The 12,964-nt window shown below is 36.6% G+C and overlaps 1 protein-coding gene across 4 annotated transcripts; it reads left to right on the forward strand.

Annotated features, from left to right (window-relative positions):
• Nucleotides 1-6,210: 6,210 nt before the first annotated feature.
• Nucleotides 6,211-12,046, forward strand: LOC113298033 (WPP domain-interacting tail-anchored protein 1-like). Of its 4 annotated transcripts, none has more exons than XM_026546674.1 (5): nucleotides 6,211-6,364; nucleotides 7,368-7,947; nucleotides 8,064-9,262; nucleotides 9,493-9,690; nucleotides 11,552-12,046. In XM_026546674.1, exons 2-5 carry the CDS (start codon nucleotides 7,398-7,400, stop codon nucleotides 11,744-11,746), a joined length of 2,142 nt encoding a protein of 713 aa, XP_026402459.1. In that variant the 5' UTR covers nucleotides 6,211-6,364; nucleotides 7,368-7,397; the 3' UTR covers nucleotides 11,747-12,046. The 4 variants fall into 4 exon arrangements, with proteins under 4 accessions (XP_026402459.1, XP_026402460.1, XP_026402458.1 ...); XM_026546675.1 differs by having other exon boundaries at nucleotides 8,094-9,262; XM_026546673.1 differs by having other exon boundaries at nucleotides 6,212-6,364; nucleotides 7,368-7,962.
• The last annotated feature ends 918 nt before the right edge of the window (nucleotides 12,047-12,964 follow it).

A 12,964-nucleotide genomic window follows, 5' to 3' on the forward strand; every position in this document is an offset into this window, starting at 1 on the left:
GGGAAACTAGATAATTGCGGTTTATCTTTTGTTTTCGATTGATTTGATTGACTAACGGTGGTTGAAATCTGATTGCACCTAGTTTGTTTATTCTTGAGAATCTTCTCTTCTGATATAAGATTCACTCAAACTAGTTCAGAGTTTCGACAGAGATCTTTAGACTGTTGTGAGTTCTAAAGACGATCTTGTGATAATCTGTTGTTAACAGACTCCGTTTTGTGCGTGATTGATCACAAGAGATTCAAGTGATTGTGTGCAGATTTTTATTGAAGATTTAAGAAGATTTGAAGACAAAGAAGATATTGAAGATCTGACTTGAGTTTTATAATCTTTGGTGTGCACAGTACTTGTTTTGGTAAAAGATGATCCAATTAATAATCGGTTTATCCTTGTGGTAGATTGGATTGATTAATTGAGTAGATCCGCATCAACATAATTCTTTGGATTAAGAGTGTTGTTGGCTTAATCTTAAACGATTACTTCGGTAATTGAACATAAGATAGATCTAAGGACCCGACGAAGGAGTTTATGTTAAGATAAACGGAAGATCCTTTGTCCGACTCATATCACTCGGTTGAATAGAGTTGATACCAAACAGATTTGTTGTTCCTTTACTGTTTGGAATACTAACCAAAGGAATTGTTCCAAGTACGTGACTTATATATAAGTTGGAGCCGTGGGAATACAGACGGAACTAGGTGAACTATAGGTTTAGTTGCTTGGTCTCAACTATATGAAGTTAGGTGTAATTTTGTGTAGCGGCTTAATCCTGAGAGTCTTCAATTCTGGACAAGGTCGCGGGGTTTTTCAGCATTTGTAGTTTCCTCGTTAACAAAATCTTGCTGTGTCATTTACTTTATATTTCCGCATTATAATTGTTTTATTATAATTAAAGCAAATCGCACAAACGTTAATTCCTATTTACTTGATAAGCAATCCCATTGTATGTGGTTAAGTCCGAACCTTCATATCAAGTAAACATACTTCGTTGTTGTATTGTCTCGATTTCGTATCCATAGACAATCACACGAAGTGTGAACCGATTAGTTGTATTGTCTCAACTCAGTCCATAAAAAATCACTTTCGGAGAAAGGACTTATAAGTAGGAAAAGTTTTAGCTTGAGGTATATTTGGGTACCCTCGCCTTTTCAGCTGCCATAATAGTAGTTGAGCCCCACTAGTTGTTGCGCATTTCGATTGTACTAGTTGGATTTGGAACACAACTTCCTTCAGCAAATCTGGTATCCGTCCAAAAGTTTGCTTATGTCACTTTTGTAATGCTTGTGCAGTTTCCTCCATTTTGAGTTATAGGTTACATGCTAGATCCATAACATCTTGTTGGTGCCATGAAGTAATAACCACATCTTTCATATGGAGGTGCAGGAGCCATAAATGTTCTAGTCGGATTTTTTTTGTTGTTCTTATTTGCATTAATTTTTCTTGCAACATCAATGAGGCATGATCTGATCCAATTTGTGGAAGATGCCGCATCAAAGTATATGGGTATAATTCCATCCATTGTTAGGTTTCCAAACCTCCATGCAGTGTCTCTATGATAAAATTGATATCAGTTTGTCTATTTTTCCAAGTGTACCGGTCATCTTGAAAACCTAGATCAATAAGAGCAATCGAGTTAATGAAATTGTTGAAGTGTTTGACCTGGTTGTTTGTCGTAGGTCTCCCTCCTTTCTTTTCATGTTACGCTATGACTTCGTTGAAGTCTCCCACGAGTATCCAAGGTATACTTGGGGTTGCAATGATGTTGTTGAAGTTTTGCCAAAGGTCTTTTCTTGCTGCAGGTTGTGGAGGGTCGTATATTCCAGTAAACATCCACGGTTGTAAAGATTGAGTTTGTGTTGGGAAGATATAAGCACGTAAAACTCTCTGATTAGCTAATAACACCGAGACGTTAATGTGGGATGTCCATATCAAGCATACCAGGCTACCTCTATGTCTCGTACATGGTACAGAAAATAAGTTTTGAAAACCTAAACTAGATTGCAAAAAAGACATATGTGATATTGAAGCCAAAGTTTATGATAAAAACAGGAAATTAGGTTTAAACTTGCGTGTATACTCATGCAGTGTTGAAACTGTCAAGGGGTTATGAACACCCTGACAGTTCCAAGCCAAGTAACTCATGCTTGGTGGGAGTGTTGGCCAGAGCCAACATCTCGCAAAGAACTGGAAGATGATGTTGCTGCAATCTCCTAATTGAAGGAAAGCTTCCAAGCTGGTTTTGTTGCTCTGATGGTGCTGTTTTTTTGGTCGTTGTTGAGAAAAGATTCATCCTCACGTGAAGCTTGTGCTGGTGATTGATATGGTGCAGCATTGGATTCTTGAGCTGGTTTGAGGACTCATGTACTTCTTGGTTTCCTGATTCTTGATGTTGGTACCTCAAAGGATGGTGTGTTGATCTTTGATGTGTGTTGTTCCAGTTGAGCTGTCGAGGAATATTTCCTGACTTTTGTTGTTGGTGGTTGTACCGCACAATCTTAAGTATTTGGTAGTTGCAGATGTCGTGGTATCTTCATTGGAGGTTTGAAAATTCTCTTCTTGTATGTTCGGAGTAGTTTCATGATGTGATGCCTTTCCTCGGGCATGGCAATTGTATTAACAATTACCTCCGGCCTGCTGTTGATGTTATGAACTAGTAGGTTAACTTTGGCATCTTTGCGTTGCAAAATAGTGGTTAGGACTCGAGTATATTCAGGGGTGAAAAAAGACATCATTCTATTTATGCCTGGTTTTGCTTTCGAGCTTGGGTTCAGGTGTGAAACCGGACCCGAATATTGACCCATCGAATCTAAACCGTCAGGTTGGGACTCCTGGGTTTGGGCTTTTTCTTTTCCTTTTCTCGTGGTTTGTTGCTTAGAGGGATTGTTGCTCACATGTCCTGCAACATGCGTTACGAATCTGACCAATATTTGATTCGGCATAGTTGATGTGGCAGGTAGTGGTCCCGGCTGGTCAGAGTTTTGTCCAACATTCGTGATGCAAGCAGAGTATGGTGCAGGTTCTTTTGCATGGGCACAAACTTGTTGTTATGATTTCGCAGATGTGGTGGATGGCTTGTAGCAACAACTTTGTGGGATCTGGTCTAAGAGTGAACCGAGTTCCGAGTTAGATCGCGTCGAGTCATTTCTTCGGAAAGAAGAGTTGGAAACGGTTTTGGTCATGGTCTTGCTGATTCTGAAACCCTATTTGTGCTCTCAGTTGCATATTGATGGTTTTCCCTGAGTCTTTTGGATCCATGTTATGGTGTTGTTGCTGCTGTTGATGATGGTGTTATTGTTCATGATCATCCTTATGGCTTGCATGAGTTGAAGACGCTTCTCCAGCACATAAATTTGAAATCTTATTTTCGTGCGAGTAGTTAATCATTTGCGTCTTTGTGAATGATGCCTTCGTTTTTGCATTGAGTCTTCCATATGGATAGTTAGGGAACTTGTTATTCTTCATGGCTTGTTTTATTCCCATAAAGTTAGTGCAATCCTTAAGACGTGACCTGTAAAACCATATAAAAAACAGAGTAATGGTATATTTTCATAAGAAAATTACACATAAGCTCTTGATGGCGATCCAGATACGTCTATCTGTAAAATAGTTCCAGTCTCTAATCTTTCTACTTACTCACGAATGATTTTTTCATCAACTAAAAAGCATGGTAGATTTAAAATCTGAAGCCAAAACGGTGCAAACATAAAATAATTTTCTAGGCATCTTACAAAGACATTCCAGTATTCAAATAAAACCACTTGGTTTCCAGCTATCCAAGGTTGATTTTCAAGTATGAAGGTCTTATATTTTTTATGTTCCATAGACATTTGAAAGACATGCTGAGTGGAGCTAATTTCCATGTGATGGAAACTCAGAGGAAACAGTCTTTTGGAGAGAGCTTGTTTTAGCTGATAAAAATCAGCATTTCCACCTAGTACTTTGAGATCCAGACAATGATCATTATGTACATGCATGAGGTTCTGCATCCTTTCAGTTAGTTGGAAGATCGGTGTAACTAGCTAGATCCTTCTTTTGTTGATATAAAGTGGCTTGTTGTTTGATTGTAGGTGAAGTTTTTACAGTGACTGAATGATTCTTCACTTTCTGAGAATGATGAGAAGGTATTGGCTTTTGAAAATGGTCTTGATGGAGGATTTATTTTGTTATAAAGGTTATGTCCAGTTCGAAGTGGATTTTATAGAATAGAAGGTTTGTGAAGAATTCGAAGAGAAAGTTTTGTTTTTAATCCTTTCTTTATTCTTAGGTGAGGTCAAACCTTCTGAATGTGTTGGGAGTGGTTTGGAATGTAATTTTCCATGTTGGTTTTCAGTGTAGGTAGTGTATATCAGTGGTTGGGGCTCAACTTTTTCAGTTGGGGTAAAAGCATGATTGGTGGGGATTGTTGGTGAAGTAGTATCCATTGGTGGAGAGAAGAGGGTTGTGGTAGTGATATTGGGGAATAAAAAAAAAATTCACAAATTTCTAACACGTTCTTGTCTTGGTAGAGAAAAAAACCCCAATTGTGTTTCCCAAACTTTATAAATCTTGAGTGAATTAAGGTGGAAGAACGAATCTGATTGGAAGTATGATCTTCATTCCAATGTACAACAAAGATGTTGATATGCAAAAAAAAAATCCTTGACCTTAGTCAATGCGAAACGACCCTCATAGGGCAAGATGAGTATGAATTCCACAATAATATTTTTTTTTTTAAAATGTTTCCTAATGAGTGAAGCTCCGAGACTCGGTGCCTACCGAGCCAAAACCAGTTCCACCATCAACATCATTCTCAAAAATTTCAACCTTCCGTATCAGTTTTCAATATATCCCAATTGCTGAGCAAAATTTCAATATATCCCTACTCTTTAAAATCCCATAAACAAGGTCAAACAAACAGAACTTGAAGTTTTTTTGAACCTTCAAATCTAGAAATCAAAATCCGTGGATTGAGAATTCGGTTAATTTGGGTTTTCATTAAGATATCGTTTCAATTTTTAGGATATGTACCAAACTCGAGTTGAAAGCTTGAAAACAAGAAAAATAAAAAAGAGTTTAAAACTGTAAAAAATGGATGTAGCAAACAGTTTCACAAACTTAAAATAACATGACTGTTAAAGGCGGAATACCAATATTGCTATGGAGGATACTAATCCAGAAATCTATCGATTATAGTTATTTCGATTTTATATAGATTAGTACGTACCCCGATGATACCCACTTTTGGAAATTGTATAAAATAATCCCAATAATATTTCTAACGAGGAAGAAAAACTAAAATGTATATTTTTGTTTTTTAAGAAAATTAGATAGAAGTTTAATCGGTCGTTATGGTAATGATAATGCTGAAATAATCACATATGACTTTCCAGATAAACCAAAAATCGCAGACATAACTTGTTAATTTGTATCTCCTGTTAGGATTTACACCAAACCAAGAGTTATACCAATTTATGAAGGTGATATTGGTTCCAAATTCAGTATTGTTGTTACCAAACCTTTGACGGGCAGAGATAACAAAGAGACATTTTGTCAAAAAGTGTTTCATAGTTTCCTCTCCAGAGTTGCAACAGTTGCATATATGATCAACGTCGTTCAGAATGCTAACAGTCTTATCACTAGTTGGGGAGGATTTCATGAGCACATTTGCTCAGAAAGAGTTTAATAACAAAAAAGTGTATCCATATTCCAAATCTTATTGCAGTAAGTATGGATTTAGTTTGAATATCGTTCTTGCACTTGCTGTCCATTTCTGCCTTACAAAGTACTTAACAGTGAAATCTCCTTTTATCAGTCAATTTCTGGATAATTTAGTCTTCCTCCTTGATATTGAGGTTGGTATTTCTAATAGCCAAAATGTCCTCATGACTGAACCAAATATTCCGTTTCTATCATCATCCTACTCCCTATTATCAAACATATAAAGGTGCTTTAAGATCAGTTAGGCAGAATTAAAATGTATCCAAATAATGCACTTTTATCTTTCTTGTGAGGAAGCTGGTAACGCATTAAATAGGCTGTAAAGCTAGGAGAAACCAACAAAATCAAAGCCAACAAACCCTTCGTGCCACAATCACCCAACTAAAAAAGTCTATAGAATATCTGTCACATGTTTGACCAAGGGTCAACCTCTAAGAGTAATAAACCATATTCTTGAGATTCACATCTTAAAATTCAAAGGCTTAGATCTAAACTACACGAACTACTTAACTGTCAACCTGAGGTGGTATCCAAGAAGTTTTTTCTTTTTGGGGAGAATTGCCTAATATAATAATAATTTTTCCCTCGTCTTCTAAAACGGCAAGATTCATCTCTGTTGTGAAAATCATAAAACGAAATTCTCTCTGCCCGCGAAATATTCTCAAAGGTACGAATTAGTTTCTGAGTTTCATGAAATTTTAGTGTAGTTTGCAGTAATTATCTTCTTAAATTGACCTATTTACATCAGAATTGTGCTTAATTTTGTTTAATTCTCACTTTCTTGAATATGAATCTCAGATTTCTTCACATATATGGTTGCTTAAAATTTTAGGGTTGTCATTTTGGTATGAAGGTCTGCCAGAGAGTGGGATTTTTTTTAGTCTGAAATTCCTAAATTGAATTACCAATCTATTTCGAAATATAACACGAAATCAAGCGAACAAGAATAATCCCAATTATTAACGATCAGTGTAGGAAACTATATGAAAAGTGGTTTATTGAATTTACTATCCTTAACTTTTTGAACGCTTTGATGAATTCCGAAATCTGTACGGGAAGTGAAAAACTAATTTCAATCTAGTTGTTTTAAGAACATAATATTAGTGTGGACAAGATTTTATAGTGAGAGAACTTGAATTGCTTGTGATTTGACTTCATTATGAGGTTGAGTATATGATTTAGGTGGATTTGGGATTGGTTACTGGATTGGGGTTGTATAGAAGAGTAGTAAAAGCTCATTTGGATCTATAGATATATTAGTTTCTGTATAATAGTGGAGTAAGTCCAATGGTAACGTAAATTAAGGTTGTATATCAAAAGCAAAGAAAGAAAAGGTCTTGTCAAGTTGTTCGTTTTGTCCTTGTGCTTAGACTAAAATTTGGTTTTATTTGTCCCTTGATCATATCCCTTTAGTGTAGTTCATATTGTTGGAGTTGTTTTATAGCAACATGATACACGAATTCGATTCATTATCATCTTTTCATACAACAAGAATTTATTTATTTCCCTTTAGGAGCTTGAACTGCCAATTTCATTAAGTGAATCATTTTCTTTTAAGATGTTGTGAATGAAAATTTACATGTCGAGAACTTAGCATCCCCAACCAACTCTTAAGTAGAAAGAAAGATCTGCTGCTGCAAGTAAGCATCTTTGAGACTTGTACTTTGCAGGTTTGACGCATACACAATTTTACGAGGGCTATGGATGAGATTACTAGTACCGAGGTAACCAGTATTATTAGCAATATCGATACAAGTGATCGGGATGCTGAGTCAGATAATTATGTGCATGAAATAGTTTCTTCTACTGGTGAGGGGATGAGGGAGTCAGTCGGTGCTGGTGAAGTTTTGACTAGGCTGGAACTTGATTTAGCATATTCAGCTGAGAAGTTGCTGAATCTAGACATCCTTTTGATGCATGTGTCTGCTAAAGAAAGTGATTACGAGGCTTTGACCCCAGAGGACGACAGTGTCTGGGCTGATTCTGCTGCTGACAAGGGTCTGCAATTTGTTCTCTTGTCCGGTATACTGGATACAGAGGTGAGGGAGATTCAGAGTTTCATGGCTTCACTCCAAACTGAGATAGTGTATGCTCGCCAAAAAGTATGTTCTTGCGATCGTGACAATGACTCTTTTGAGGAGATGGAAGAGAAGTTGAAGGACTTAGAGAAGTCATTCAAGCAGTCAGAAAACATAGTCACGGATATGAGGCTGCAGTCTGCCAAGTTCCAAAGGATCATATTATCTTTCGGTGAGGAGGAGAACTGTAAGTTGTAAATTTCTTCGTCAATCCTAGGTTCCTAACCTGAAAAATTGTGTGATGGATATAGAAGGTTTAATTGTTCTTTGGTGCATTCATCTTGACAGGGAATAACAGCACGGATGCGTATTTTGCAGAAAATGGTCAATTTTCCCCTACAAGTACAAGATTAAAGATGCAAACTGCTGAACAACAAAGACATATTTTAAGAATGCTGGAGAAATCTCTGGCAAGAGAGTTAGATATGGAAAAGAAGTTATCAGATTCAAGAAATAGTGAAGAAGAATTACGTAGAAAGCTACACACAGCAGAACATGAATTATTATGCATGGAGGAAGCAGCAGAGGTTAGCTTTGAGAGGTTGTTTGAGGCGGAAAATGCTGCAGTAGTACTGATGGGCATTTCAAAACAAATTCTGGGACAACTCCAACTCCTTCAGTTCAATATGAATGGTTCAGTTCAACGAGAAGAACAGATGGGGAATGAACTTGCAAATATAGCGGAGCAGTTGAAAACCCTGGAAATGAGTAGCTCGGAACTTGATAAATCACTTTCAATACAGACTAACACTTCAAAAATCAGCTTGAAGGAAGCTGAAGAGAAATATAATCGTGCTGATTCTGAAGCCCTTGCTTTAAAGGAAAAGGTACACACGCTTGAGGAAAAGGTGAAAGAATCTGAAATTCAGCTGGAAAATGCGAAGGCTTCCATTGAAGAAAGTGAAGAGCACACCCATGAACTATGTGCTGAAATCACTGAAATGGAAAACCAAATTGATGATCTGAAGAAAAATATCTCAGGTGTGGAGAGTAAAGCCGAGAATTTAGAAGCCAAGTGTAAATTGTTATCAGAGATTAACTTGGAACTTAACGAAGAGTTGGGTTTATTCAAAAATAATGTTAATAATACGGAAAAGGTGAGCTCGCTGGAGAAGCAGCTGAATGAATCTGACATTCAGTTACAGCATGCTAGGGCATCTGCTGAAGCAAGTTATGAGAAGCAGAGCATGTTAAATTCTGCAATCAGAGATATGGAAGACGTAATTGAGGATCTGAAATCGAAGGTTGCAAAGGCTGAAAATAGGGCTCTAAGTGCGGAAGTGAAGTGTACCATGTTATCTGAAACTAATATGGAACTTAATGAAGAACTGACCTTTTTGAGGGGTAGAACAGAATGTCTTGAGACATCCTTGCATCAAGGTGATGAAGCAAAATCTGCAACAGCAAAAGATATAAGTATCAGGACAAAACTAATTACTGACCTGGTGTTGCAGTTAGCGTTTGAAAGGGAGCGCCTGAAAAAGCAGGTTTTTACCTAAATTTTCTTGCGTATTTCATTTATTTCTTGAACTTAACCAACTTCATTGGGTTTACTTTCCAAGCTGTAATTCTTTTTTTTTCAATTTTAAATTTTCTTGTTAAGCATCTTTCTTTGACTGAATTTGGTTCGCTTATCGACCTCTTTATTGACAGGAGAGGCAATAGTGAAGCCGAAACTTTGTTTTTCTGTCACCCTAATTATGCCTTTTAAATGCAGATAACTTCATTAACAAGAGCAAATAGGGTCTTGGCTGAGAAATCTTCAGAAGAAAAGAATGGTTCATCTACAGTTGCAAGCCATGCAAAAAACAAAATCGCCGAAGAACCCTCTCCAATGGAAAGGGTTGGTGATGCAACTAGATCCTCCAACACATCCGAGGAAGAAGTACCCCAGTCTTTTGCAAGCCACTATGAGGTAGGTTCTTTGTTCCATTTATTTGCTTTACAGGTGAATTTCAGATCTTGGCTATGAGCAACTGTCCTTAAGGATGCCCTGAAACCCCTTTAAGTATTGTCAAAGATATGGATCAGCTTACTGAACTAGTCAATTCATAGTTAGTGAAGCAAGATCTGTAAGGTAAATCTAGGTCGACATATACATATATAACTATGCCGGAAATGCTGACTGAGTAATAATGAAGCTAGCAGAAAAAAAAAAGTACTCTATTTTAGAAAATAAGATTTATTGGGAGACCTTTCTTATTACTGACTGAAGTCTGAATATAAAAATAAAACAATATCACTAGTACTAATTCCTCTGAACTTACAAAATTTAGTGTATTCTGCTCCTAGATGCATTTGCTTTTGGATGATAATATTTTGGGACTTTACCTCTTCTCTTTCTCATATATTGTAGATCGTCGGCCTTTTTTGACATACATGAAAATTTAAATGTGAAGAAAACCACAGAAATTTTTAGTCATTTCATATCGTTATTCGGCCAAATACTAGGTCTGTTCAGGGCTCCTTATTCTTATATCATGTTTAGTAAGAGAAACGGTTTCCCCTTCCCCTTGCGGGACTTCCCTTTACCCTAGCCCTAGGTAGCTTCCCGTTCTTGCTTGTCAGGTATTAAAACAAAGGCTGTTTTGACGTTAGCTTCCCCTTTTGTGAGTATTTGGTTTCTGGCTAAGATGCCTCCAACTCTCTAATCTCATTATAGCCGGGGATAGTAGATGTATAGCTAGTGCCTGCTTGCCTATCCTTTGGACCTTTCTATATTCAATGAGATTTTAGTGAGAATCTTACAGAGTAGCCACCTATCGCTCAACTTTAATCTCTTTCATTTTCCTGACTCTTAGTCAGAGTGGTTCTGGGTCTAGAATAATCTCAATCAAGGTTGTTAAATTTAGTATCATTTTTAAGAATCGAGTCGTTTGTTGATTTGTGAATGGAAGATTAGTGGTAAATCTCTAAATACACATATACGTATTGGAATTATAGATTAATAAGTTCAATAAGAGTGGTTGGGCACTTAATTAAGTGGACATGGCTCTTGAGTTCGAATTTTGTGATCTTGCGCGAGTCAAAATGTCTCCAAAAGTTTATTTTTAATAAAAATCATTTGGAAAGCACAGATTTAGACTTGTCTAACATATGAATTGGTGGGGATCGCACGAGTCAAAATGTGAATCGTAAGATTCAAAGTAGATTCCATTCATAGTTGGGATTCAAATCATTTGGGAAAGTTTTGTAGCGAACCGTTCAAATCGTGAGTAGTAAGATTTGAAAAATTATGATCTCAATTCTGACAATTTTATATTAGCAATTCTGGATTGAGTGGATATATTTCCATGCTAAGTAGACCAGTTTTGAGATATAATTTGAAGGTCGGCAGATTAGCCGCTATAGTTAATGATATATTATATGTTTTGTTTTGAGAAAGAAAATGATCAATTTCTGTTTCAGCTTAAGAAAAGAAGGGTCTATTTCTCTCCTATCCATCCCACCTCTGGCCTCCCAACACACGCACACACCACCTACCACCCACCCACCACAAACAATGTGTAAATTAATCGGTTGTTTCTATCAGGTTTTCTTTTAAATTTATAACATCATCTCCAGAAAGATGATCCTGTGAGTAGCAGTCTAAAAACTTATGTTTTTCCTGGAAAATTTGTTAACTGCCCCTTATATAATAACCAGAGCTCCCCCTAGTTTATGTTTTTTTATTCTGCATCTGTGTTTTTATTACATTTTGTTGGAAACCGAGAATTAGTCATACTTTAACAAATCGTGAGCCCATTTCTCTATTCTTATCTTCTATAATTTGTCAGGTAAAGGAGCCATCAGTCTCTAACACTGGAGTTGTTGAGCCTGTTGTTTGCGAAGAGGATGATGATGCTATCGACACTGTTAGGACAATAGATGCAACTCAGCTTAGCTTCAAATACTATCTCCTGGCAATTCTAGTCTTCTTTATATCAGTATTAGTTGTTTATCTCTCTCAACAAGAAAAGGGACAGTTCTGAAATATCTGGGAAGAATTTATCATCTGCATATCCCATGGAATATACAGAAGTTGCACAGAACACCACGGTAACATCTCGGTATTGATGGGTGTCTGCACTTTTTGGTTACGGCACTGTCAAAATAAAATCCTTTTCTTTTTTGTTTACCTTTTTTGCAGATGTTTCTTTGCTTTTATGAATAGAAAATTCCAGAATGTATGATGTAGGAATTTTCCAATTTACAGTAGCTCATGTTTTTCTGATGTAGTTTGTAAGATAAGCAATTTCTTTTAAATCCATGTTTTTCTGTTGTAGTTTGTATGATGAGCAAATTTCTATTAAATTTTTTCTTCTAATCAATTTCTTGCAATTTCAGTTGAACGTTTGAAACATACTCTTAGTCATGGAGTACTATTTTATCTTAGGAAGTAGCTCTGTCTAGGACTACCTAGTCATGGAGAAACCTGCAATTCATTACAATTACAATATAGTGAGTTGAATTTTATGGCACTTCTAAATGCAGGAGCCACCCCTGGGTCGATGTTACCCTCCCAGAGCTTACAAAAACAACCATGACAGGGTACTAGCTAATCTTTTTTTTAAAGTGATTTGATCTTCTAGCGATCGAACATTGATATTTTTAGGAGATGATATCCAGACTTCGTTCATTTTCTCACTCTTGCTGGTTTAGAAAGAATGTCAGCTGGTCTAGATGAGTAGTTGTAGCCTTGTAGGGTGTCGATAGTTTAATAGCAGTTGTATATGGATATATCTTTCTGGTCTCATGTATCTTAAGAAAATAAAATAGAAGTGCGTAGTACTACGACTATTGTCTTACCTACGAAAACCTAAGACCTAAACCCTCCCCACCCCCCTTTAACAATGCGCCACAATAAATTCAGCTTTTACGCGTCATCAAATTCAGTTCATGACTCATGAGTTGTCACGTAAAAAGAATGCGTGCACGCGCCTCCACTCTCCGGTCTTCACTTTCCCATTTCTCTATCAAGAAAATCTTCAAGGACATTTTAGGTATTGCTGAATTTATTAAAAAAAGGTAATATCATTTTTTAATTTAAAGTCTTGAACCCTGAGACAGTCGTGATTATCGTGGGATTCTCAATTTAAGAAGGCTACGGGGGACTTTACTTGGATTCTTAATGTCCAAAAAATTGGTTATGGGATATCCTAACACATATACAAAATGTCTAGATTACCTTTTAACTAGAAGTGATTTTA

This window comes from Papaver somniferum, chromosome 7 (genome assembly GCF_003573695.1).
Source record: "Papaver somniferum cultivar HN1 chromosome 7, ASM357369v1, whole genome shotgun sequence".
Lineage (NCBI taxonomy): Eukaryota > Viridiplantae > Streptophyta > Magnoliopsida > Ranunculales > Papaveraceae > Papaver > Papaver somniferum.

Excerpts from the sequence above, each read along its gene's own strand:
- LOC113298033 (XM_026546673.1), top strand. The coding sequence starts at position 7,398 with ATGGATGAGATTACTAGTACCGAGGTAACCAGTATTATTAGCAATATC. Across the intron at positions 7,963-8,063 it reads TTTCGGTGAGGAGGAGAACT|GGAATAACAGCACGGATGCG; the intron begins GTAAGTTGTAAA and ends TCATCTTGACAG. Across the intron at positions 9,263-9,492 it reads GGGAGCGCCTGAAAAAGCAG|ATAACTTCATTAACAAGAGC; the intron begins GTTTTTACCTAA and ends TTTTAAATGCAG.